General features: G+C 36.8%; 1 protein-coding gene across 1 annotated transcript in view; it reads right to left on the bottom strand.

Moving 5' to 3' along the window:
- Nucleotides 1–5,166: 5,166 nt before the first annotated feature.
- Nucleotides 5,167–21,346, bottom strand: part of SMC2 (structural maintenance of chromosomes 2) — a 48,606-nt gene continuing 32,426 nt past the window's right edge. Inside the window, exons 19-25 of the mRNA XM_036021986.1 lie at nt 20,832–20,975; nt 18,779–18,973; nt 16,811–17,011; nt 14,698–14,814; nt 11,665–11,825; nt 7,512–7,659; nt 5,167–6,466 (exon numbers count right to left, since the gene is read on the bottom strand). Of these exons, the coding sequence (XP_035877879.1) occupies nt 6,308–6,466; nt 7,512–7,659; nt 11,665–11,825; nt 14,698–14,814; nt 16,811–17,011; nt 18,779–18,973; nt 20,832–20,975 (1,125 nt within the window). The 3' untranslated portion in view covers nt 5,167–6,307. The remainder of the gene's footprint in view (nt 6,467–7,511; nt 7,660–11,664; nt 11,826–14,697; nt 14,815–16,810; nt 17,012–18,778; nt 18,974–20,831; nt 20,976–21,346) is intronic.

Here is a 21,346-nt window from a genome sequence, read left to right as displayed (position 1 = left end):
GAGGAATTAACTTCATTGAAATGTCCATACTACCCACAACGGCAATTTGTAGATTGAACACACTTCCTATCAAAATACTAACAGCATGTTTCACAGAACCAGAACAAACAAAAATCTTATGGAACCACAAAATGAGACTCATCAATCCTGAGAAAGAACAAAGCTGAAGAAACCATGCTACCTGATACTGAACTAGACAAGGCTCCAGCAGTGAACACAGCACGATGCTGGCATGAAAAGACACGAAGATGAATGGAACGGAACAGACAGCCCCCCACATAAACCCACATCTGTGTAAGTTAATATTTGACAGTGGAGGCAAGAACATACGATGGGTTTTGATTAAAGTTGAAAGATGTGAAATAAAAACCTTTCATGTTTGGAACACAAGTTTAGACAATTTATTTAATTTTCATGCCTGTAAAAATAGAATATGGAGTATCAGAATATATAAAAGGACTGACACTCAACTTCATTTTTAATTTTTTTTTTTGGGGGGGGGACTCTCCAGCATGAAATCTTTGCTCTTAGACTTTTGCTGGGAGACTTTATGACAAGCATGGTTACGTGACAATATCCTAACAGTAACTTTTCAGAGTGCACATGCGTCAAACAACCTCTTAGTCTGCTAATCCCCAGTGTGGCACATGAGCTAATATCATGGTTGATTCCACCGTTAACTTTTATGACTCTGCTTATTAAGCAAACCATCTTTTGAGAACAAGGCAGTTAATAGGCTATGGGCTCTAAAAAGATGCACTCAGCAGTTTGTGCCCTAGTAGAGCTAAGACGCATGTTTGTTACTACTGTTATGGAATACTTGGTGCCTTACGAAAGCGGGTGGGAACAGAGAAGGAGACACAGAAATGATAACCTTTTGAGTGGAACCTTGAAGAATGAGTACACTGTTGATGGGAATGGTAGCATGACTGTTTCACATCGAGTGCAGAAACAAGAAAGCAAGCTGTGTTCACCAGTGGCCACTGTTGCAGACTGGGGGGGAATATAGGTTTCATAAAGGCAGTTAAGTTTAAGACAGGATGGAACTCCACAAAGTGGGTGGATAGAGGGCTTAGAGTGCCAAACTGTTTAAACAGGTAGTAATGTGCACCAGGACCCACACACAGAATGGAGCAAGAATGAGCTTAGTTTAAGAGAACTTCAGAAAATGCTTAATGACCTTCAAGTAACAAAGCTCATCTTATAAACCACACAAAGGACATGGGAAGCCTCAATCCACTGAAGATACCTCTTGTCCTTCACTGGAGGCAAGAAAAGAGACAGCTTATGCCTACCATTTTCTCATGTTTAGGGGTCATTCACTATACTATCTATCTCACTAGCTTGGTGTAGCTATGAACTGCATCCTTTTTCTCTGTAATGCATTTAAAAATCTCTCTCCTTGTTCCCATCCATGCATGATTAGGGTCTAAGCAAGGCATACTGTGAATGTTAGCTCCAGGCACAAACCCAGGAGTGTACCTAACTCAGGTAATATTGTAATGGCTGAGTGTGGGCTCTTTAGCCAGCCAGTCTGAGAGTTTAAATCATGCCCAACCCTGATCCTCCATGGCTACACCCTAGCTGTATATGAGCAAATTATTCCAGTTTCCCATCTCGAGTTAAGAATAAATGCGTAGTAGAGTGGAACCTCGGTTCTCAAACTTAATTTGTTCCAGAAAACTTTGAGAAGTGATTTGTTTGAAAACCAAATGTCCTTTGTCACCTGGGAGACACATGACTGATTATGCAGGGATGAGTGTGAAAGGGTTGTCAGGTAGCCTTGAGACCCAAAGTTTTGCCAGACAACCGAGACAACCTGTTCAAGAACCGACATTCAAGAACCGAAGTTTGATAATTAGATAATGTAGTATTCTTTGATGCTACAAATTGAGACAATAGTTTCTTCAAGTTTTTGAGTTAAAACGGGGAATCTGAAACTTACCAATGGAGTTCTCAAACCCTATTAAGGTTAAAATCCATGGGTCTCGACTGTACTTACAATGGCTATTTTACCCATGCAGCGTTTTGTAACATTTCCCATCGGACACTGGATACTGCCATTCACTGAGTCATGCAGATCTTTGAAATGTTAACATATTTTATAATGCAATATTTAAAAATCCCATTCGTTAATATTACCACCTGTTATTAGAAAAGTATTGAGATATCAAGTTCATGATGAATACAAGTTTTCCAAAATTCTGGTTTTCATTTTAAAGCTACAATTTTATTATTTGCAACAAATATGTCAGCTTCTTATGACAGGCTCACTTTATTCATTTCTGAGAAATGTCTACCAAATACCACGGGCTTAATAACTGTATTTGTCTTAGTCTTATGCTCAAGTAAAAATGATATTCCATGAAAACAAGCAGTTACTTCAGACCCCAACGGAAATAACTGCATCTCTGCAAAATACCCATCATGTTTTGGTATGCAGAAATGCTTTATATATAACTCCCATTTTATCATTCCAATTATTAAAGACATATACTCAGCAGGTTGATATAAAAAATGGCTTTTACAATTTCATTGAAGACTCAAGTGCAAGTGCCATTAAAAACGTTTCAGATGCAAGGCAGGGAAAACCGCAGGCAGGGCTGTGGCGGCAGCAGCGTGCAGCAGCCTCCACTTGTGCACGTGTGAAGGGCCAGTTTGTCCTTCTGTGTAAACGTCTAGCTGTCAGTACCATCTGCTGAAACTACTTGAAAATGGCTTGTATTTTGTAGACGACGTTAGAGTCAATTTGCTAATATTTTCATGACTTTTGTTTGAGGACTACAGTCCTCTCATTTTCTTATTTTGTGATGTCTTTGTCAAGTTTCAGTATTAGAACAATGGCCTCATAAAACAAGTTGGAAGTATTCCCTGCTAATTTGTCTTCTGAAAGACTTTGTGTTAAGACTGATGTTATTTTTTTCTTGACTGGTAAAATTTACAAGTGAAACCATATAAAACTGGAGTTTTCTTTGAGGGAAGATATTTAGTAATAATTTCAACTGCATTAACAGATGTGAGGCTATTCAGGTTTTACATATCCTTGTGTCAGTTTTGGTGAGTTGTATTTTTCTAATCATTGTACCATGTTGTCTAAGTTGTTGAATTTATTGGCATAAAGTAATGACTTTCTATCCTTTTAATTTAGCTAAGGATCCATAGTGACAACTCTTTTGCTCCCAATACTAGTGATTTATGATTTCTCTGGTTTATTTGATTGGTTTAATTTGAAATAATCCAATTTTGTTGCTTTTCTACAAACTAGATGCTGGTTTCATTGATTTCTCTCCATTGTTTCTCTGTCTTACATCTGGTTGATTTCTATCCTTTATTATTTCCATCTATTTAATTTGGATTTACTTTGTTCTTATTTATCTTACAGTAGTAGAACCTTAGATCACTGAATCTGACTGTACCTGTTTTCTACCAGCAGCACTTTAATCTATCATTTCCTAACAATTTTTTTAAAAAACTAAAATGATACAAAGTATGACTCCTCACCATAACACAATTAAACTAGAAATCAGTTAAGAAAAGGCTACCTGGAAAATCCACTGTAACTGGAAATTAATATACTTGAAAAAAAACCACATCCCAATCGCTTTCATAAAGCTAGTATTACCCGGAAATCAAATAAAAGCTGTATAAAACAAACAAACAAACAAACAAACAAGAAACCTACAGGGCAATGACCCTCAAGAAAACACATACAAATATTAGCAGACAGAATCCACCAATACATAAAAATTATATACCATATGCAAGTGGGTTTCTTCAAGGGAAACAAGGCTGGTTTAATATTTAAAAATTAAGCATAATACTAACAGTTACATGATCATATAACTCAATGTAGAAAAAGCATTTGACAAAATTCAACACTCCGAGAATGAGCCCTGATCCAACCAGGGACAGACGCGAACTTCTGCAACTTGATAAAGGACATCTCCCAAAAGCCTATACTAGCATGTTTCCTGGCAACAGACTGAATGCCTTCTTAATTTTTGAAAAAAGTTAAATATGCCAGTTCTCATTATTTATACTAGGCAGGAAAAGGAAAAAAAAAGGCACATAAATAAAAAATAATAAAACTGCCCTGACTGAGGATGACATGATTGTGGCAATGCTGGCCTGTTAGATCACTCTCTCATATTGGAAGTGGGATTTCCAAATCTGTGCTTTTGCCTTTCTTAGCATACTTGAAATGCTGGAGGGAAAAAACCAAACCACAAGGAATCCTCTTGTCAAATGTTTGAGGTTCTTTTCACGTGTGCATACTGCTCATCTAAGCATCTCTCAAACTTATTATGTACAATAAATACAAGTGTTCGCTGTCAGAGAGGTCGCCTATCACGGGCTCTGGAGACCAGTTGCTGACATCCGTACCTGGGCTCTGCCACTAACTTGTATTACCACCATGGGCAAGTTTCTTAACTTCTCTGCTCCATTCGGTTTCCTCAACTATACAATGCTGACGATAACACTACTTGCCTCACTGGGTCATTAATGGACTACATGTGAAAACATGTGCATGTGAGAACAGTGTCTGATGTACAGAAAGAGCTCAACGGATGTTACTCGTATTACTGCAGATGTGTGGAATCCATGTTTCCATCCCACTGAATGTTCTCCCTCAATTCAAAGAACAACAGCATTACTCACAAAACTTTAATGTTTGGGAATTTTCATCAAAGAGCAAATTTATGAGACAAAAATTATGAAAGCAGACACATAGAAAACGTATTAGCAGAGGAAAATTCACACCTATGGCAAAATAATCACCCCACAAGTTATTTACACAGTGGTAATTAACAAAGCAGTGAAGTAACATTTTATAACTAGTACATTACAAGTATTAACACCTGTGCTAAGTTGTGATCAACAAGTTATACTATATTGGTGACAATGTAAATTGACAACGCTGTTTTTTTGCAAACAATTTACAATATATTTGAAAGAAAAGAAAAACCTTTGTATGTCTGTTCTATTGATACTGGGCTTCCTGTAACTCATATTTTTATAGCTTTGCCCCCCAGCATCCCACAGTAGTCAGACCTGATTCCAGGCACAGACCTTTCCAATGTATCCAATAACATCAGTTACCTGGGTGTTCTCTGACAGCCTCACATATGTATGAGGACGGAAACTAAGAAATGTTAAACCCAGGGCCAAGCAGTATGAGCATATGTCAGGGAAAGGATAACACAAAGGAGCTAAAACTGAAGTTTGAAGAAGGGATGCATATAAAGCATACAGAAACATACCCAAGATGAGACTGGCACATGTCAGGGCTTTCAAGATTCAGAGTTTGGAGGCACTGGTGATACGCCTATAGATACTACACAATCTTTTGAGATCTTAAAGAAACATCATCCTTTTAAACTGGAAAGCCGAAGACACTTAAATAAAATAATCATCAAATTTTGAGCCCTACTGGTAGAAGAGATGGATTTAATGTACTCACATACATCTCAGACTAAAGAAAAAAGATCTGTTGTCTCCTCCTTTCTCATTCACCAGGTAAATTGTTACTGACTGGATTATGAAAAGGCTGACAAACATCTCTGAAAATACTGGCCGACATCAGGTAAACTTGCACCAGACAGCAGCATGCAACACACCTTTTCTTAAGCGTCTACTGAAATATTCATAACAATTTTTAAAAAATGTGCAAATGCAGATTACTAAGCATATAGAAACATGATATTCAAACATCATAATATGGGAAACAAATCTTGAAAGAGTCTGTCATTTGAGGCTAAAGCAGGGATCTAACATCCACAGAGAACTAACCATAAACAGCTCAGAACAGGCTTAATACCTTTTCTGTGTTCTCTTTGTCGGTCCAGCTACTTGCTTCATAAATTTTCCTTACCTGAATGACTTCATTAGCCATTGAAAACACATTGACATTATTTCAGGAATTAAACTAAAAGCTGATTGTCGGCTATCTTTATCCTGTAATCTAATTTCACCTGTTTCTTTGTATTTTTGCTTTTTCAAAAAGAACTTCCCACCAACCAGGTATCTCAGGCTCCCTAATATATTGTATAAAAGAATTGTGTAAGAAAAATAATTGATGACATGCATAAAATCACAATCACAGTAATTGGGACACAGTTACACTTATTTTAAAAAGAGGAACCATGTTCATTTAAAAGTGATATAGAGAAATATGGTTTAAGTAACAAAATAACATTAGATCTTTATATAAACAAATTAAATAAATCCCAATTTCTTTAAAAAATTTATGTTTAAAAATCAGGTCAAGGTGAAGGAGTAAATTCATACTTTTAACTTCCACATGTGATCATTTGGGCTCTTTTGCCTTGGACTTGGCTTCCCTTGGAACCTTTCCATTTTGACACTGAGTAGATCTGGTTACTGTAGAAACACCATCCACAAACTTGGTTTTGAAAAGGACGTTCGCATTGTTGAACATACCTTCCTTCAGGGACACCACAATGAACTTAAGGGAAAAAGGGAAAAAAAAAAAGCATAAAAATAATTTCTGTAATCCTTGAAGAAGTCCACTTTTTTAAATAATGGGGTTAAAGAACTGTTTGGAGATATTTAGATTTTTGTTATTTCTTCAAATGCCTGGTTCCAAGCAAACACACATCCTCAAATGTGGGTAACAACTAGTTATATCAGACACCTAAGTCAATTCTAATTTTCCATATTTGGTTTTAGGAGCCTCTTAATTTTATCTTGAATGCTTCATTACCCAACTTTACTATTTCCTGTTGGCTGACTGCTTGTTGCTATCTTCTGTAGCTGGCAACTTTTTTTGCTACCTCTCAATGCCCCAGGGAAATCTTTTTCTCTGTGATAGTCTAATATCAAGGCTTCAAGGTCTTATGGCATCACCACTAGTTCCATGGGAATATTTGTATTTGTGTAATTAAGAATAGGTGCCACTTCACTGTTGCATGCTAAAATAAAACTGCCATAGGAAATACACAGTCTGTGATAAGTATGATAAGTAAAGCCCTTCAAGAGTTGTGCAATGCATTACCTATAAACTGTGTTTGGCGGTCCCAGTTCAATAAAACAAACTGTTCTTAGCCTAACGGGGCTTTCTCTGCTCTCTAGCCAGGAGAAATAAATGACAAGTACCCCAGCAGGGGCCACATGATGTTCTGACACACAGGTGTATCCTGAACCATTCCTGCTTTGACTGTGTGTCTCTGGCAGCTAGCTAGAAAAGTAATTACATTTAGCCCTAAATTAATCTCAAATTATGAAAGTATTAGATTCTCCTCACACTATAAACAACGGTAATGTCTGGCTTTTTCTATAATAGGAGACCAAATCCTTTTTTGTTTTGGATTTTAAACCCATTTGAGTATTAATATATATTTAAAGAAATACACAAAGCTTTAGTATTCCTCAATCTTAAATATCTTAATAATGGCCAGTATAAAGAATGGTTTTAGAAAAACAAATATTACTACTGAGACATTTTTAAAACTTAAAAAAAAAAAAAAAAAGATGTTCTTTCCGGTTCTCACCTGAGAATGTGTGAAGTGAGTCCGCAGCATCTGTCCGATATTCTGGGTGTGAGAGAGATCCAAGGCTGCATCCACTTCGTCCAGAATGTAAATTGGAGCAGGTTTGAAGAGGAGCATGGACAATATTAATGACAAAGCTACTAAAGACCTAAGAAAAGAAGGTCAGAAAAAAGCCGTCAAAACTCGATTTTACCATGTATCAAAACACTGAAGCAAACCTGCTATCTTGTTTTCATTACGACGGAAAGCGCAGATTTAGCTAAGAAATGGCCATAGAAAAAGGAACCTTAAGTTTCAAACTTCAACCCTTGTACTAAAATGTCTTTTATTTCTGTCTTTCATTTTTCCTCTTCAACGAGTTCTATTTTGAATAGAACAGGTTTATATTCTTCCCTCCAAATAATCAGGATGTTGTATTTGGCACCTGTCCTTAAGAAAACATTTTAGTGTTAAGTTTCTTTCCTTCAGTAATTGTGTTAGATGCTATGCCGTTAGATGCGTCTTTCGAACTTTCATATGTATGCATCTTCTTGCACACACATACTCTATCCTTTTTTTTATTGGCACCAATCAAGTAAGTTGAATAGACTATGGCCCGTTACTCTAAATATTTCTCACTGCCCGAAGTTTAAGAAGTCCTTTTGTGATGGTTAATTCTGCGTCAACTTGATTGAATCACAGGGTGCCCAGATGTCTGGCTGAACATGATTACTGGGCGTGTCTGTGAGGGTGTGTTTAGATGAATACAGCATTCCCACTGCAACTCAGTAAAGCAGTATGCCCACCCCGGTGTGGGCGGACAGCATTCAAGCTGCTGAGGGTCTGAGTAGTAAAACAGGTAGAGTAAAGAATTCTTCCCTTCCTGCCTGATTACTTGAGTTGGAACATGACTATTCTGCTCTCAGTGCTCCTGGTTCTCAGGTCTTCACCATCGGACTGACCTATACCACTTGCTTTCCTGGGTCTCTAGTTTGCAGACACCAAACTGTGGGAATTCTCAGCCTCCACGATAAAATGAGCCAATTCTTTGTAATAAATCTCTTCATATATATTACATAAAGACCCCTACAGGTTCTTTGTCTCTGGAGAACCCTCACACACCTTATTTAAAATTTGTTCTTATGCCCACTCTTAGATCTGCATCTCATTTCAAGTTCTCTTCTAGCTAACCACCCCCCGCCCCAACTGGTTCTGTTATGAAGAATCATAGTAATTTTTGTAACGTTATTTCTTAGGCATATTTTATAAGAAAGCCTTGTTTATTTTAGTACAAAATACTTACAATTATTCAACACGAGACTAAAAAGCACAAACATTTGTAACACTTACTCTGTAGTGCCTGCGTGCAGCACTAGAGTGAGCTGTCACCCTGACGCTCACTGCACGCCGACAGGGATTTATTAAGAAACAGGTCAGTGGGGTAAAAGGAAATGTGTGCACTGTAGAGGGCGTCTACAGAAGCGGAAACAAAACATTCAGCAGCGGAAATGAGTGAGATGGTACAATAAAAAACAACAGCGAGACTTAAATTTGCCTCTATTTTATGCATATAGAATTTAAGAAGCCTAATATGTAAGATTACATATTTTAGTTAGAAAGTTTGCTTAAAATAATAGGCAACAAAGGAAATGTAAGGATAAGCAACTAGAAAACTAAAATATGTAGCTGAGGTTATTCATGCAACCTAATATTATTTCTCATTGGCTTTCTCTGGCCACTGAGCTTTAAGTTTTCCACTCAGAAAATAAAAGAAAAATTCCTCATCAAGAGTTAAACTACTTTGCGGGATAGTAGTATAACTACAAATAATTTCATATCACCTTAATTATGGAAATAATTTTTAGGTTCCAATAACAAAATTAATTTTTGTTCTATTTTCCTTAAAACACTTTCTAAGACTCTGGCAAAAACAGTTCTTTAGATATTGGGGTCTAAACTGGAATTCAATTTTGGCTGACAGGAAGCAGAAACTCAAAATATTAAGGAATTTTATCAATAATGAAAAATACAGGGTGGATTGGTATTACTGGTATTCTACTTATAAAAATGACAAGGATTTCATAAAGGAAACTAACAGGTCTTAGTATTTTCCTACGAACGTAAGAGAAGAGGACCATGATGGCATTATGGAGCACAGGAGAACAATTCAAGGACTGTGGACTGTACACTGTGCACAGGAAAAAATTAATAACCATCTTAAATTATGTAAATATTCACAAATTTTTCTTATGAGGTTTTACTTACTTGGTTGTCTGCAGGTAGGGAGTGAGGTCACATGACCTTTTACATTTCTTTTGGTAAGCTGACTGTCTAAATCAGTGAGTAAAGGCTGGGAGAAACTTCCCTGAGCACCAGAACATGCTATTTCCAATGCTCTTCATTCATTCTTTTATGTAGGTTTCATATTGTATCTGGTACCATTTTCCTTTACCTGTACAGTTCTACTGGGATCAAATTCTTACAGCTTTTGTTTTTCTGAAAAACATAATTCTAGTGCCTTCAATTGGAAGATTATTTCTATTTGACATAGAATTCTGATGTTGTTCGAGTTCTGGCTTGCACAGTTTTTGAGAAAGTCTAAAGTTATTCTCACCTTTGTTCCTTGGTACTGTAATATGCCTTCTTACCTCTGGCTGCTTTAAAGGTTTGCCTTCTAATCACTGGCATATATAACCATAGCAACTGTACAATCTATGACATGCCTTGCTATATTATTCTATGCATGTGAGGTGTTTATTTGACCTGAAGTTAACAGAAATCAAGCCTGCAGGTTTATAGAACTCATGAAACCTGGACAATTCAGGACCATTATTTCTTCAAGTACTTTTCTGTTTTGCCTCTTTCTCTCCTTGTGGAACTGTAATTACATGTATGTTGGATGGCTTAATATCTCACAGGTCACTGAAGCTGTTTTTCATGTTCTCTGTTTCTCAGTTCAGCTTGAATAGACTCTGTATTCAAATTCACTCCTGTTTCTTTTACATTGTCTGATCTGTTGTTGATTTCATGCAATGAACTTCCCCTTTCAATTATATATATATGTGTGTGTGTGTGTGTGTGTGTATATATATATATATTTTTTAAAGATTTTATTTATTTATTTTTAGAGAGGGAAGGGAAGGAGAAAGAGAGAAAAACATCAATGTGTGGTTGCTGGGGGCCACGGCCTGCAACCCAGGCATGTGCCCTGACTGGGAATCGAACCTGCGATGCTTTGGTTCGCAGCCCGCACTCAATCCACTGAGCTATGCCAGCCAGGGCTTTATATTTTTCTATTTAGAAGTTCCACTTGATACTTCTTTCAAAGTTTCCATTTCTCTCACCACATTTTTTTCTTTTAATTCTTGGAAATAGTTAATGTAACTCTTTTACCTTCCTTATATGCTAATTTTATCACCTGTCATTTGTAGGTCTGTTTGCATTGACTGATTTTTCTGTAGGGTATGAGTCATATTTTCCTGATTTCTATCTAGTAATTTTTATTAGATGGCAGATACATTACTATGTTGTTCAGAGACTGGGTTTTGATGTCTTTCTTTAAAGAGTGTTGGGCTTTGTTCCATGAAACAATTAAGTTACATGCAAATTAGCTATATTCTTCAAGGCCTGCAATGAACTTAGCTAAGGTCTATCTATAGCAGCTTTCACTTCAGGAATAACACAACAAGAATACAAGAATACAAATAATTCTATGGTATGGTTCCCCAGAGTCTCCCAGTTTCCTAATTTGGTGGGGCTGCTGGGCACTGTGTGGGGCCCCCGCTCCATCTGCATCCCAGGCATGGCTCCCAGGAGGGAAGCAGGACAAACTCTGGGCTCGCAGCACTGGAGTTTCCTTTCTCTCACGTCTACCCTCCTGGGCCACTCTTTTTCCAGTGTCTGAAAATAACCATTTTTCATATATTTTATCTAGTTTTCTAGTTAATTATCCTTACATTTCCTTTGTTGCCTATTATTTTAATAAAATGTTCTAGTTGGAATGTGTAGTCTTAAATATCAGGCTCCTGAAATTCTATATGCAGAGAAAGCTAAGCAATGCAAAACTGGCATAGAATAGATAGGCACGGAGATGATGGATTATAATAAAACAAGAGGAATCTGGAACTATAATAAGAGGAATTCATAATTATAATATAGCTAAGAGATTACTCACCTCTGACCACCACTAAGTTCAGTTAGGTTTTCTTTCCAAGTATTTCCTAAAGCAACCTTGAACTCCAGACCATCCAATACAGTTTGCTTCTCTGGTGGTGCAAGCATAGCATTAGCACCAGGCAAAAGAGTAGAAAAAATAGACCCAAAGTCCTTGTTCACCTGGGTAAAAAAATGATGTTAAAGGTTTTCTAAAGTATCAAATTTTGACATGTGTATATGCAACCCAACAGTGTATTTTTTTGTTTGTTACTCTACCTCAGGGGTTGTCAAATTATGGCCCATGTGACAAATCTAGAAATCACATTTATGTATTTTCTATGGCTGCAAGCACTGAAACAACAGTCCAGTAGTTGTCACAAGGACTATTTGGCTGGGAAAACGACAACAACAAAATTACTTGTCCCTTTACAGAAATAGTTCACTGAGCTCCACTCCAACTTCCAAAGGGAACTAGAGGCTATAACTCAACTCTAGCTTGAAGTTTTGGAGGCCATAATGTAGGAATACTCAAAGACACATAATTGTACAATATAGAAGACTGATTTTTTTGTTAGAGAAACAAAAACAAAACAAAAACTTTTTGTCACAAAACGTTCTCTTACAAAACTTATTTTCTGTTGACTGGTACGGTTAAGATGGGCCTGTGATTATTAACTAACCTTAAAAAGCCTAGGATGATCAGGTGGCTGTGCAGAAAAAGAGGCACAAAATCACACAACCAGGTCTGTTCAAGGTGTTGAATGATTCTTTTTATGCTTCTTCTCATTGCCAAAGAAGTTGAGGTGTCAAGGTACAGGAATAGAATTGGACCCCAAGAGAAAAAGGCCAAAGAAGCTGTTTGGCCTATCTTCATCAAGCCACCATAGGAGATTAGAGATTTAGGGCCAATAGTATAGCTTTTAATTGGGTGAGTTTTGTGCATATACACTTAATGATGTGAGAATTTGGCCATCTGTTCTCAAAGACACGACTAATAACCTCCGAGTTCAGCAGATAAGTTTGAGAGCGTATATGCACACACCACACACCCACAGGGCTTGGACAGCCCCGTTCTCTAGGAAAATCTCCAAATTCAAGTACAAAATTCAAGGCAAATATACTTTTTGTGAGCATGTTTAGTAAAAAAGAACTCTCCTAGACATCATCAGTTTTCTGGAATATAAATTTACTAAGGAATACATATTTTCAGAGCACTGTACACATGCTAAGTAATTATCCCACAGGGGACACAGGCTCTAGTTTTATCTGGGGTAAAATTTCAGAGGTAGGCAAGGTTCAGCCAAATGGGGAGACAACAACGGTCTCTTTTGGGAGAGCTGGGAGGTAGCACACCACTTATAAACATCTAGATTCTTTTTTTTAATATTTTGGCCAGGCAAGAGAGAGGCAGTTCAGAACTAAGACAGTAAGATGCCACTAAGCCCTAAACATGGCCATGGACCCCATATATAAGTCTTTCAAAGGAAGAAAGAGAAACTAACTTATCAGTTAATGGACAGCAAAGAATATACCTTGTCCTAGATAGAAAATAAACTGTGTTCATGGGTAGGTATAGAGAGATACAATGCAATCAATTTTAAAAACCCAATTAGGCGAAAAAGGAAAAACACAACCAGTGCCTAAAATACTCTGGCTTTGTGAATGAAGCATGCTTATGGCCAGAAGGAGTACATAATGCTGACAACAATGCCTACCTCATTAGGTTCCTGTGAGGATTAAACGAAAAAATTAATGGGAATAGTGAATGACATAAGCACTCAGTATAAAGGATAAGTTTATTCTAACCATTAACCCAGGAACCACGGGGAAAACAAGAAACAAGAGACAAAACCTTGTAGGTCCAGTGTTAAATCCACACGATGTACACCAATAGGACCAACTTTTTGCATGCATTTTTAAAAAGACAGACAGATGAGACATGGGGAACCCTGAAAACTGTGACTGGAAGGGGTAAACTGTGCTGCCATAATTGAAAATAAAGTTCCTATAGAATTAAGAAAAAAAGAGGAATGGTGCCCAGTTAAATTCTAAAAGCACGGGATCATTCAAGTACCAAACAGCATGGTAACTATGTTCAGAATTTAATGAAAAAGTGTTTTTTGCTATGGTAGACATAGAAAAATAGGTTAAGGAATTATTCTAAAGGAGACACATATATACTGCCAAGAAATCAGAACTAATGGTAAAGAACCTTGAAATCATCCAAAGTTGTCATAAAACAAAACAAAAATGGTAACTGAGATTAAAAAAAAAAGAGTCCAGTAACAAACAATACTTCCTTGTTTATTGCCCAATTCTTAAACAAAAGGGTGATAACAGTTAGCAACAAAAGGCAGTTTTTTTAACTTTGGTACTAATTTAGGAAAAAAGAATCCCAGTTTTTAATCTTAGGCTATTTCATTTTTGTAAGCTTTGGTTTCTTCATGTATAAAATAGGAATAACTATCAAAGTAATGGAATAGTTTTAAGATAATTCATGTAAATTAATTAACAAAGAAACTGTTTAATGTGTTAACTAATATACTTAATACAATGTGTGCAAAAATGCTTTGTTAAAAACCTACATAATACCTAACATTTATGAATTATGAAATTAAATTAATAATTTGTAAGTGGTAAAAAATGCCAAGTTTGCCATAAAAACATTCTTAAAACTAATACTTGACCTCTGTGGGTCTGGGCAAGAGAAACCATGGAGATTAGAACTGAAGGGATCCTTGGGAGAACATTTCCAACAATCAGATTTCCCAATGTGAAAATAATACTGCTTCCAGTTTCAAGCACAGGGTGCGTAGAGAGTATCTTACGGTTTCTTTCAAATATAGAACCAGAGAAGAGACAGGCAGAATATGATGGAGTGACACAAACCTACCTCTGCAAATCAGTAGCAGCCAGGCCCAAAAGGACAAAACGCATGAGGCCCTTTCAAACATAAACCAGTCATCTACAGTTCATCTTATATAAACCCATCACCAGTATTCTTCATCTTTGCCTCACACAGAATAAACGATACTAGTTTTGGTTCAAATACCTTTTGCCAAGCAATATTTAGGGCTTGGTTTTTCTTCTGGTCAAGGTCTTCTATAGTTGCAAGTATTTTGGATTTGTCATTTTCTACAATTCTCTTCTTCTTCATCAAGTCATTATACTGGAAAGATAAAAAACATACTTAATTGGAAAAATTAGAAGTTGTTTTTATATTACAGAATTCAGTCAGGAATAAAAGGTATTTTATTTACATTATGTACACTCTTAATTACCCAAAAGATATACTGTACTGACAGCTATAATGTACACCAATCATGAGGAAAGGAAATATATCAGTATATAAAATTCAATTATAACTGAGAAATTGTAGGACAAGCTCCTATAATATTTTGACTCCACTAATATTCTCTTGTCTTCCTAGCAGCCAAGACACAATGAAAAATGTCATATGTAAACTCAAAAGTAGCTCTGCATGCTTAAGGTTGGTTAGTCTTAGCAGTGATAGACAATTTCAATTCTTCGCCACAATGTACAAATACTACATAATCTGGCCTTTATCTATCTCTTTGAACCTGGGCATCACACTCCTCTCCACACTGCAGCCATTTGGTCTTTTTCAGTTTCTTGAACATAATCAACTCACTGTAGCCTCAGGGTCCTTGCACTGTTCTCTCTTCCTGAGCATTCTTCATCTGTATCAGACCTCGCTTAGGGCCTCAAGTTTCAGCTCCAACATCACACCTTCACAGTGACCTTTGCTAGTCAATGTAGACATTTTCTGGAAACAAACTGACGGAGGCTGCAGAGGGGTAATCATACCACAAGCAGCAGAACTCCCTAAAAATTCCCTTAACTCATTTTTCCCCAAAATCACATTTCAAGGCCTCAAACTCTCTCCCTTAAAAACTCCAGCCAGTCCTGCTAGCTTCCTTGCTGTCCCTCTTCCTTACGGCCAGGCTCCTAAAACCTGTTCTCCACATTTTTATCTCATTCCTTGCATTATTCCATGTAGTAGTTTCTTAGGTGTACAGACACAAAATAACAGAAAAAACAAACAAAAGGCCATCTGCTTATCAGTAACAGAGCTTTCTCTTTGGTAGAGAGACGGAAGTTAGTAAACTCTCTAAAAAGAAGATTTTAACAGTTACCATTATCTATTATAAAAGCAAACAACTAAAAAAACAAATTTCCCGATGTTCTGCAGCTCAAATTTGGGCCAGTGATTTACTTCCCCAAATATCCTATATAGTGCAAAGCTTTAATGGATAAATGAAAACCAGCAAGAACATTTTATAGAGAGATCACAACACATACATTGTTAGCCTGTTTGGTATCTAACATAATACAGATTTTTTGTGGATACTAATGTCCATAACAGTTAAAAAAAATCACAGTAAAATTTCTTAAAATTGAGCTTATCATAAAGTATCACTTTTATAGAGCCCTCATTAATTCTATTATGCAAATTCAAACAGAATTTTGCAGAATGAAAGATATAGGGCATAATATAAAATTACACAGATGGCTAATTTTTATGGGGCTGTCAAGGATAGGAACTGCCTTCCCCTCTGGATTTTTCTAGTGACGTGGCAGACTATACAAATTTTCTCAGGGTAGGGTATATGGATAACCTTATCAGGTAACTTTGGGCATTAAAATAGAAGGTGCTGCTGGTAAAACAGCGGTTATGTAGGTAACAATTTTAAGGACTGCTTAGATTAAACTGACACTGCCAGTTTACACTGGAGCTAAAGGAAGATGGTAGTTGTGGAGTGACTGGTGAGGAGGCAGTGTACCTAATTTTTCATAGCCTCTCAAGGTAAGCGAAACAAATGCTAGCAATGTGAGGTGTTAAGATGATCAGAAAGTACTATTTTTATTTATACCAAGAATAAGGTAGGAGTAGAACAGATTTATGATAAAGGGCAAAGCCAGCAGAAAAGTCATTCAAGGCACAACAGAACATACAAACAACTGATGATGCAAAAAGAATGAAATCAGAAAACAAAGAACTGAAAAGGAAGAAAAGGAAAAAGAAAGCAAGTACCAAGGACATCAAGCAAAAGGTTGACCCTAATTACTGTCTCAGAGGTTATACAGAGCCATCAATGCACCTGACCTTCTCACGGGCCCAGAGCCACAGGAAAATGACTTACCCGCTCTTCTGCCTCTGTCAGTACGTTCATAGCTCTCATGTTGACATTTCTTCCTAGTTTCTCCTTCATTTCTTGCAACTTCTGAAGTCTCTGACCAGCTTCTTTTGGGTTGTTAGTTTTGAAATCATAGGCGCTATTGGGTAGCCCAAACAGGTGTTTCTCTGCATTAATCCAGTCATAATCTTTCAACATTTTGGATACCTAGCCACATATGGTAACAGAAGGATCTATCACTGCTTATAAAGTTACATTTAAAAACAAGTTTTTTTAAATATTCACAAATTTTAAATAAAATACTTTAGAGAAAAACCTCATAATAGCTCATTTGAAAAAAAATGAGGTTCACTATCAACAGTGAGCATATATAGTATGAATATTTTTACCTGGAGCAGGGGCTCAAGAAGTAAGAGATTATACAGAAAAATATCTTCCTATTACTTAAGTATTAGAAGAAAGCCAACTCAGAAATTTTTACAATGAAATATAAGTCACATGAGGCTTCTTCAAATTTTACTCAATTTCCTCATTGCTTAAAAAAAAAGTTGTGAAAATTAAAATTCTTATAGAAACACTCAAGTCACAGATTTGGTAAGATCATGGAAACCGATTCCTGACTGATATCTAATAACTTTTCTCAGAACTATAATCTAAGTGAAAAACTGTCCTAAATGTTCATTCCATTACCATTGCTCTGTTTTGACCAGACACAGTAAAACACTTCTTCATACAACCAATTAAAAATGTTGAATTGCAGTGCTTAAGGAAGGCTTTCTTCTACGAGAATTGTGTAATGTTGGTTCTGACTGGTAGAAACTACTACATTATCAGTTTGTTTATCCCTATTAATGTCCTGGTTATGGTCTCACCCCTGGGTTCCAAAGTAAGACAATTACAGTCTGTCTTCCCTGCTGATACTTAAACTCACTGAAGGCATTCTGTTTACATGCAGCTCATCTGTGTATCTCCAGTGCCTGGCATAGTATTGGAAACTAGTTTGTGATAAATATTCGATAAACCACTTATTTCACAGAATCCTTGACATTTTAACAGTTCTACTTCCACAACCCTTTGTCCCCTTAACTGTAAATAAAATCCCCTAGCAATCACAATACTGTTATTAATTACCAAATCAGCTAATGATAAATAAATACTAATAAAATATTAGAACAGTACAATGGTTTAAAAACATTTTTTATGGACAAGTAATGAACATAAACATGGCTCTTTCAGGGGGTGTGGAGACTATTTTGTATGCTGTGATCTTTTTAGGTTAAATCTATTGTGCTTTTGTGATGCTAAAAAAGATTTAAAAGGCACCAAACTGTTACATACCCATAAGAAAACATAATGGATAAATTATTGAGACTACAAAGGTGCAGCCTCTTAACCAAGCAATGAATTTCTCCAAAAGCATGTATTTTCCTTAAAGTACTAAAGACACTATGATACACTAAAGAAAGGAGCTTTAAGAGTGACTAAAAATTCTTTGAGATAATCTCAAAAAGATAACTGCTTGGTAAAAATTTCAGATGAGGGTACAAAATTATACTGATCCTTAGGAAGGACATTCACATCCAGAAGCATATTAAGTTTAGAAGTTGCCTGTATACATATTTCTGCGAGTCTTTAAGTTCAAGTTGAAATACGGTAAAAAAAATATATATTATTACTACTAATATATTAGTAATAGTTCTGTGAACATTGGGGGAAAAAAGCCACTTCCATGAGAGACCACTAAGTATGTGGTAACAACATCTTGCAGATGGAGATAAATTCAAAAACGAAACATTTGTGACATTTGGTGAAAATGAGCATTGCTGAGAAGCAGTTAACATAGCTGTAAAAGTTCAAAATTATGTTATATAGTAGTTCTGCCATTTATACTTAATTTTTCATCTAGTTTACTGGAATATTTCACTAACCCAGAAGCCAAAATTTTCTTAAGGGTAAAAGTGAACACAAACATGCCTTTGCAGCAGCATCTTCTGCTTCCCTTTTATGTTTGCTGATGTTGTGGTCAAGTTCCTTAATTTTAAGCTGAGAGTCATTGTTTTGTTCCTTGTGCTTCGCTACTTCTGCATATTTAGCTTTAATTACATTGTCTTGGGCTGTTATCACTTCTTTTTGCTTGGTCATCTCTTCTTGAGCTTTATTTAATGATTCCTGAAACAAATTATTAGGAGACGATATATATATATAGCAAGGTAATATGGAGATATTTTTAGTTTACAGGCTAATGGTCATCAAACCCTCTATAATTTATATCCCCATTAAAGTGACTAATGAATTTTATACATAGGAGAAAACTGGGATTTCCAGTAGAAAGAAAAACAAGAGAGGGGATACAGTGATCATGCTGGAGGCAACCGCGTTTTGCTGAATTATTGCAGTTGGGATTAATGGGGGCAGAAGAGAGTACGGAAATCTGACCTGTGAGGTCCCTCAGAAAAGTGGAATTTCTGGGTAGCTAATAAGATAATTTGATCGACTCCCAAATGACATTTATCGGGAGGGGCCAAGAACAGGGGTAGAAAGTAGGCTGGGACTGGCTCCTCTGCCCTTCTGCAGATGTAAGCCATGTAAACTGTACCAGTAGCAACAGAAGGGCACTGTGTTTGCTTCTAGCCCCGGGGTCAAAACAGAAATGGAAGAGAAACTTTTTGAAGAAATAGATCTGTGGCACAAAGAAAAACCTCCTGGTCTGACTTCTGTCCCCCTACCTCCCAAGGTGAAGCTATTCAATCTCCAAAGTGGTCATTACACAACTGGAATTTAGTCTACCAATGCGTGCTACCCAGACCCCAAACTCAGTGCTTCATCCTAGATCTTAAAAGAACTCACACAAATGACTAAAAATAAACAAAACACCTCAACTGTATTTAGGTGATAGAAAACAAAGGAGGAGGACAACCTTAATTTCCTAATACTGTTTGTGTCATTAGAGGGTTTTTGCAGAAGAATATACCATAGCATTTACCTAAAAATGATTTTCAAACAGTGTGCTGCAAGGATTTTTAAAACAAGCAATGTCTGACTATTTAGTCAGGGGCACTGACCTCTTTTCCCTTACATGACAACAGACAACACAATAGCCATTCGCTGTGAATCAAGGATGTTTCTCAAGGACAAGCTTGTCACGTGCAAGGGCTAGCAGCCTGCAAGGCTTCCCCTGACATCCCCAGTGAGGGGCCTTTTCTGCATGCTCATAGGCTGGGCACTCCCTATGGCCAGTCTCGCCTGGCATCCAAGAAAGCTACGTCCCAGCAAGTGCTGTCCGTGTAGCACTTGTTTACAGACAGCTTCCCCTGGCAGAGCAACCCTCGCCACCAGTGGGCCACACACGTCTCCTCCACTAGATCTGGCTCTCAGCCCTGACGGTAGGATGGGGCTCTCTTCCAGATGTGTTTCTTCCATGGGTGCACTGCCCCAGCTCTACAGGTGATGGCTGTTCCTTGTATCTGCTGTTCCTATTTTCAGGTTTTCTTTATCTGTTAGTGATCAATTCCACATCATTTCAAATTCCTATTATAGTTAATAATTTTGTATTTAAAATTTGCCCATGCAAACTACTGTGTAGCCCTGGCTAAGTGGCTCAGTCAGTTGGAGCGTCTTCCTGTACACCAAAAAGTTGAGGGTTTGATTCCTGGTCAGGGTACACACCTAGACTGCAGGTTCAATCCCCGGTTGAAGCATGTATGGGAGGCAACCAATTGATGCCTCTGTCTTTCTTTCTCCCTCTCCTCTTTCTCCCTCTCTAAAATCAATTAAGAAAATCCTCAAGTATGGATTTTTAAAAAATTACTGTGTAGTTTTTGTCATCTCAATAGACTCGGACTAAAATAATTAGTAATATTATTTCAGGACTCTTTCTGGATGGGTAGTCATTATCTTTGTCTCTCTTCATGAAATGAGTGAAGAGAATGAGTCCTCTCAAATCAAACATCTTCAGCCAACGTTTCAATGTTGAACATAAATACATTAACTTAAAAGCAATTTCTTCAGTATGGTAAGTAAATCTTACCTTACTTTTGGCCACCTCAGCTGCCATTGCTTCGATCTGACCTTCATAGGATTTGATAGCTTCATTTACAGCTTCAAGCTGTTGTTCACAGGATGCATGTTCTCTCTTGAGTTCTTCCAGCTCCAGCGTGATAGCTTCAACTTCCTAGAAGAAAACATGCATCTGGGCATGTATCTGGGCATTCAATTGGTTATTAACTACTAAAAATACGTATCAACAATATTAGCAAGAATCTCATGCAAGTAAGACCCGCAGCTTACTCAACTACCAAATACCCATGTATGCTATTTGCACAGTAAGGAAAGGGTATTATTTACTTCCCTATACCTAAAAAAAATGATAAATCTATGTACAATGTTTATGGGTTCAAAAACTTGGTATAAACTATTTCCTTTATCCTTTTATTCCCATAGGAAAAAACAATATAGAATTCTATATAACAGATAAATTAAGTAGAAGTTAAAGCCTTTTCTAAACAATTATTCAATGTCAAAAATTAGTTTCTCAGTTTTCTC

The sequence above is a fragment of the Phyllostomus discolor genome, chromosome 3 (genome assembly GCF_004126475.2).
Source record: "Phyllostomus discolor isolate MPI-MPIP mPhyDis1 chromosome 3, mPhyDis1.pri.v3, whole genome shotgun sequence".
In the NCBI taxonomy this organism is placed as follows: Eukaryota; Metazoa; Chordata; class Mammalia; order Chiroptera; family Phyllostomidae; genus Phyllostomus; species Phyllostomus discolor.
The sequence above is the reverse complement of the archived record's forward strand: the minus strand, read 5'-3'. Positions and strand labels throughout refer to the sequence as shown.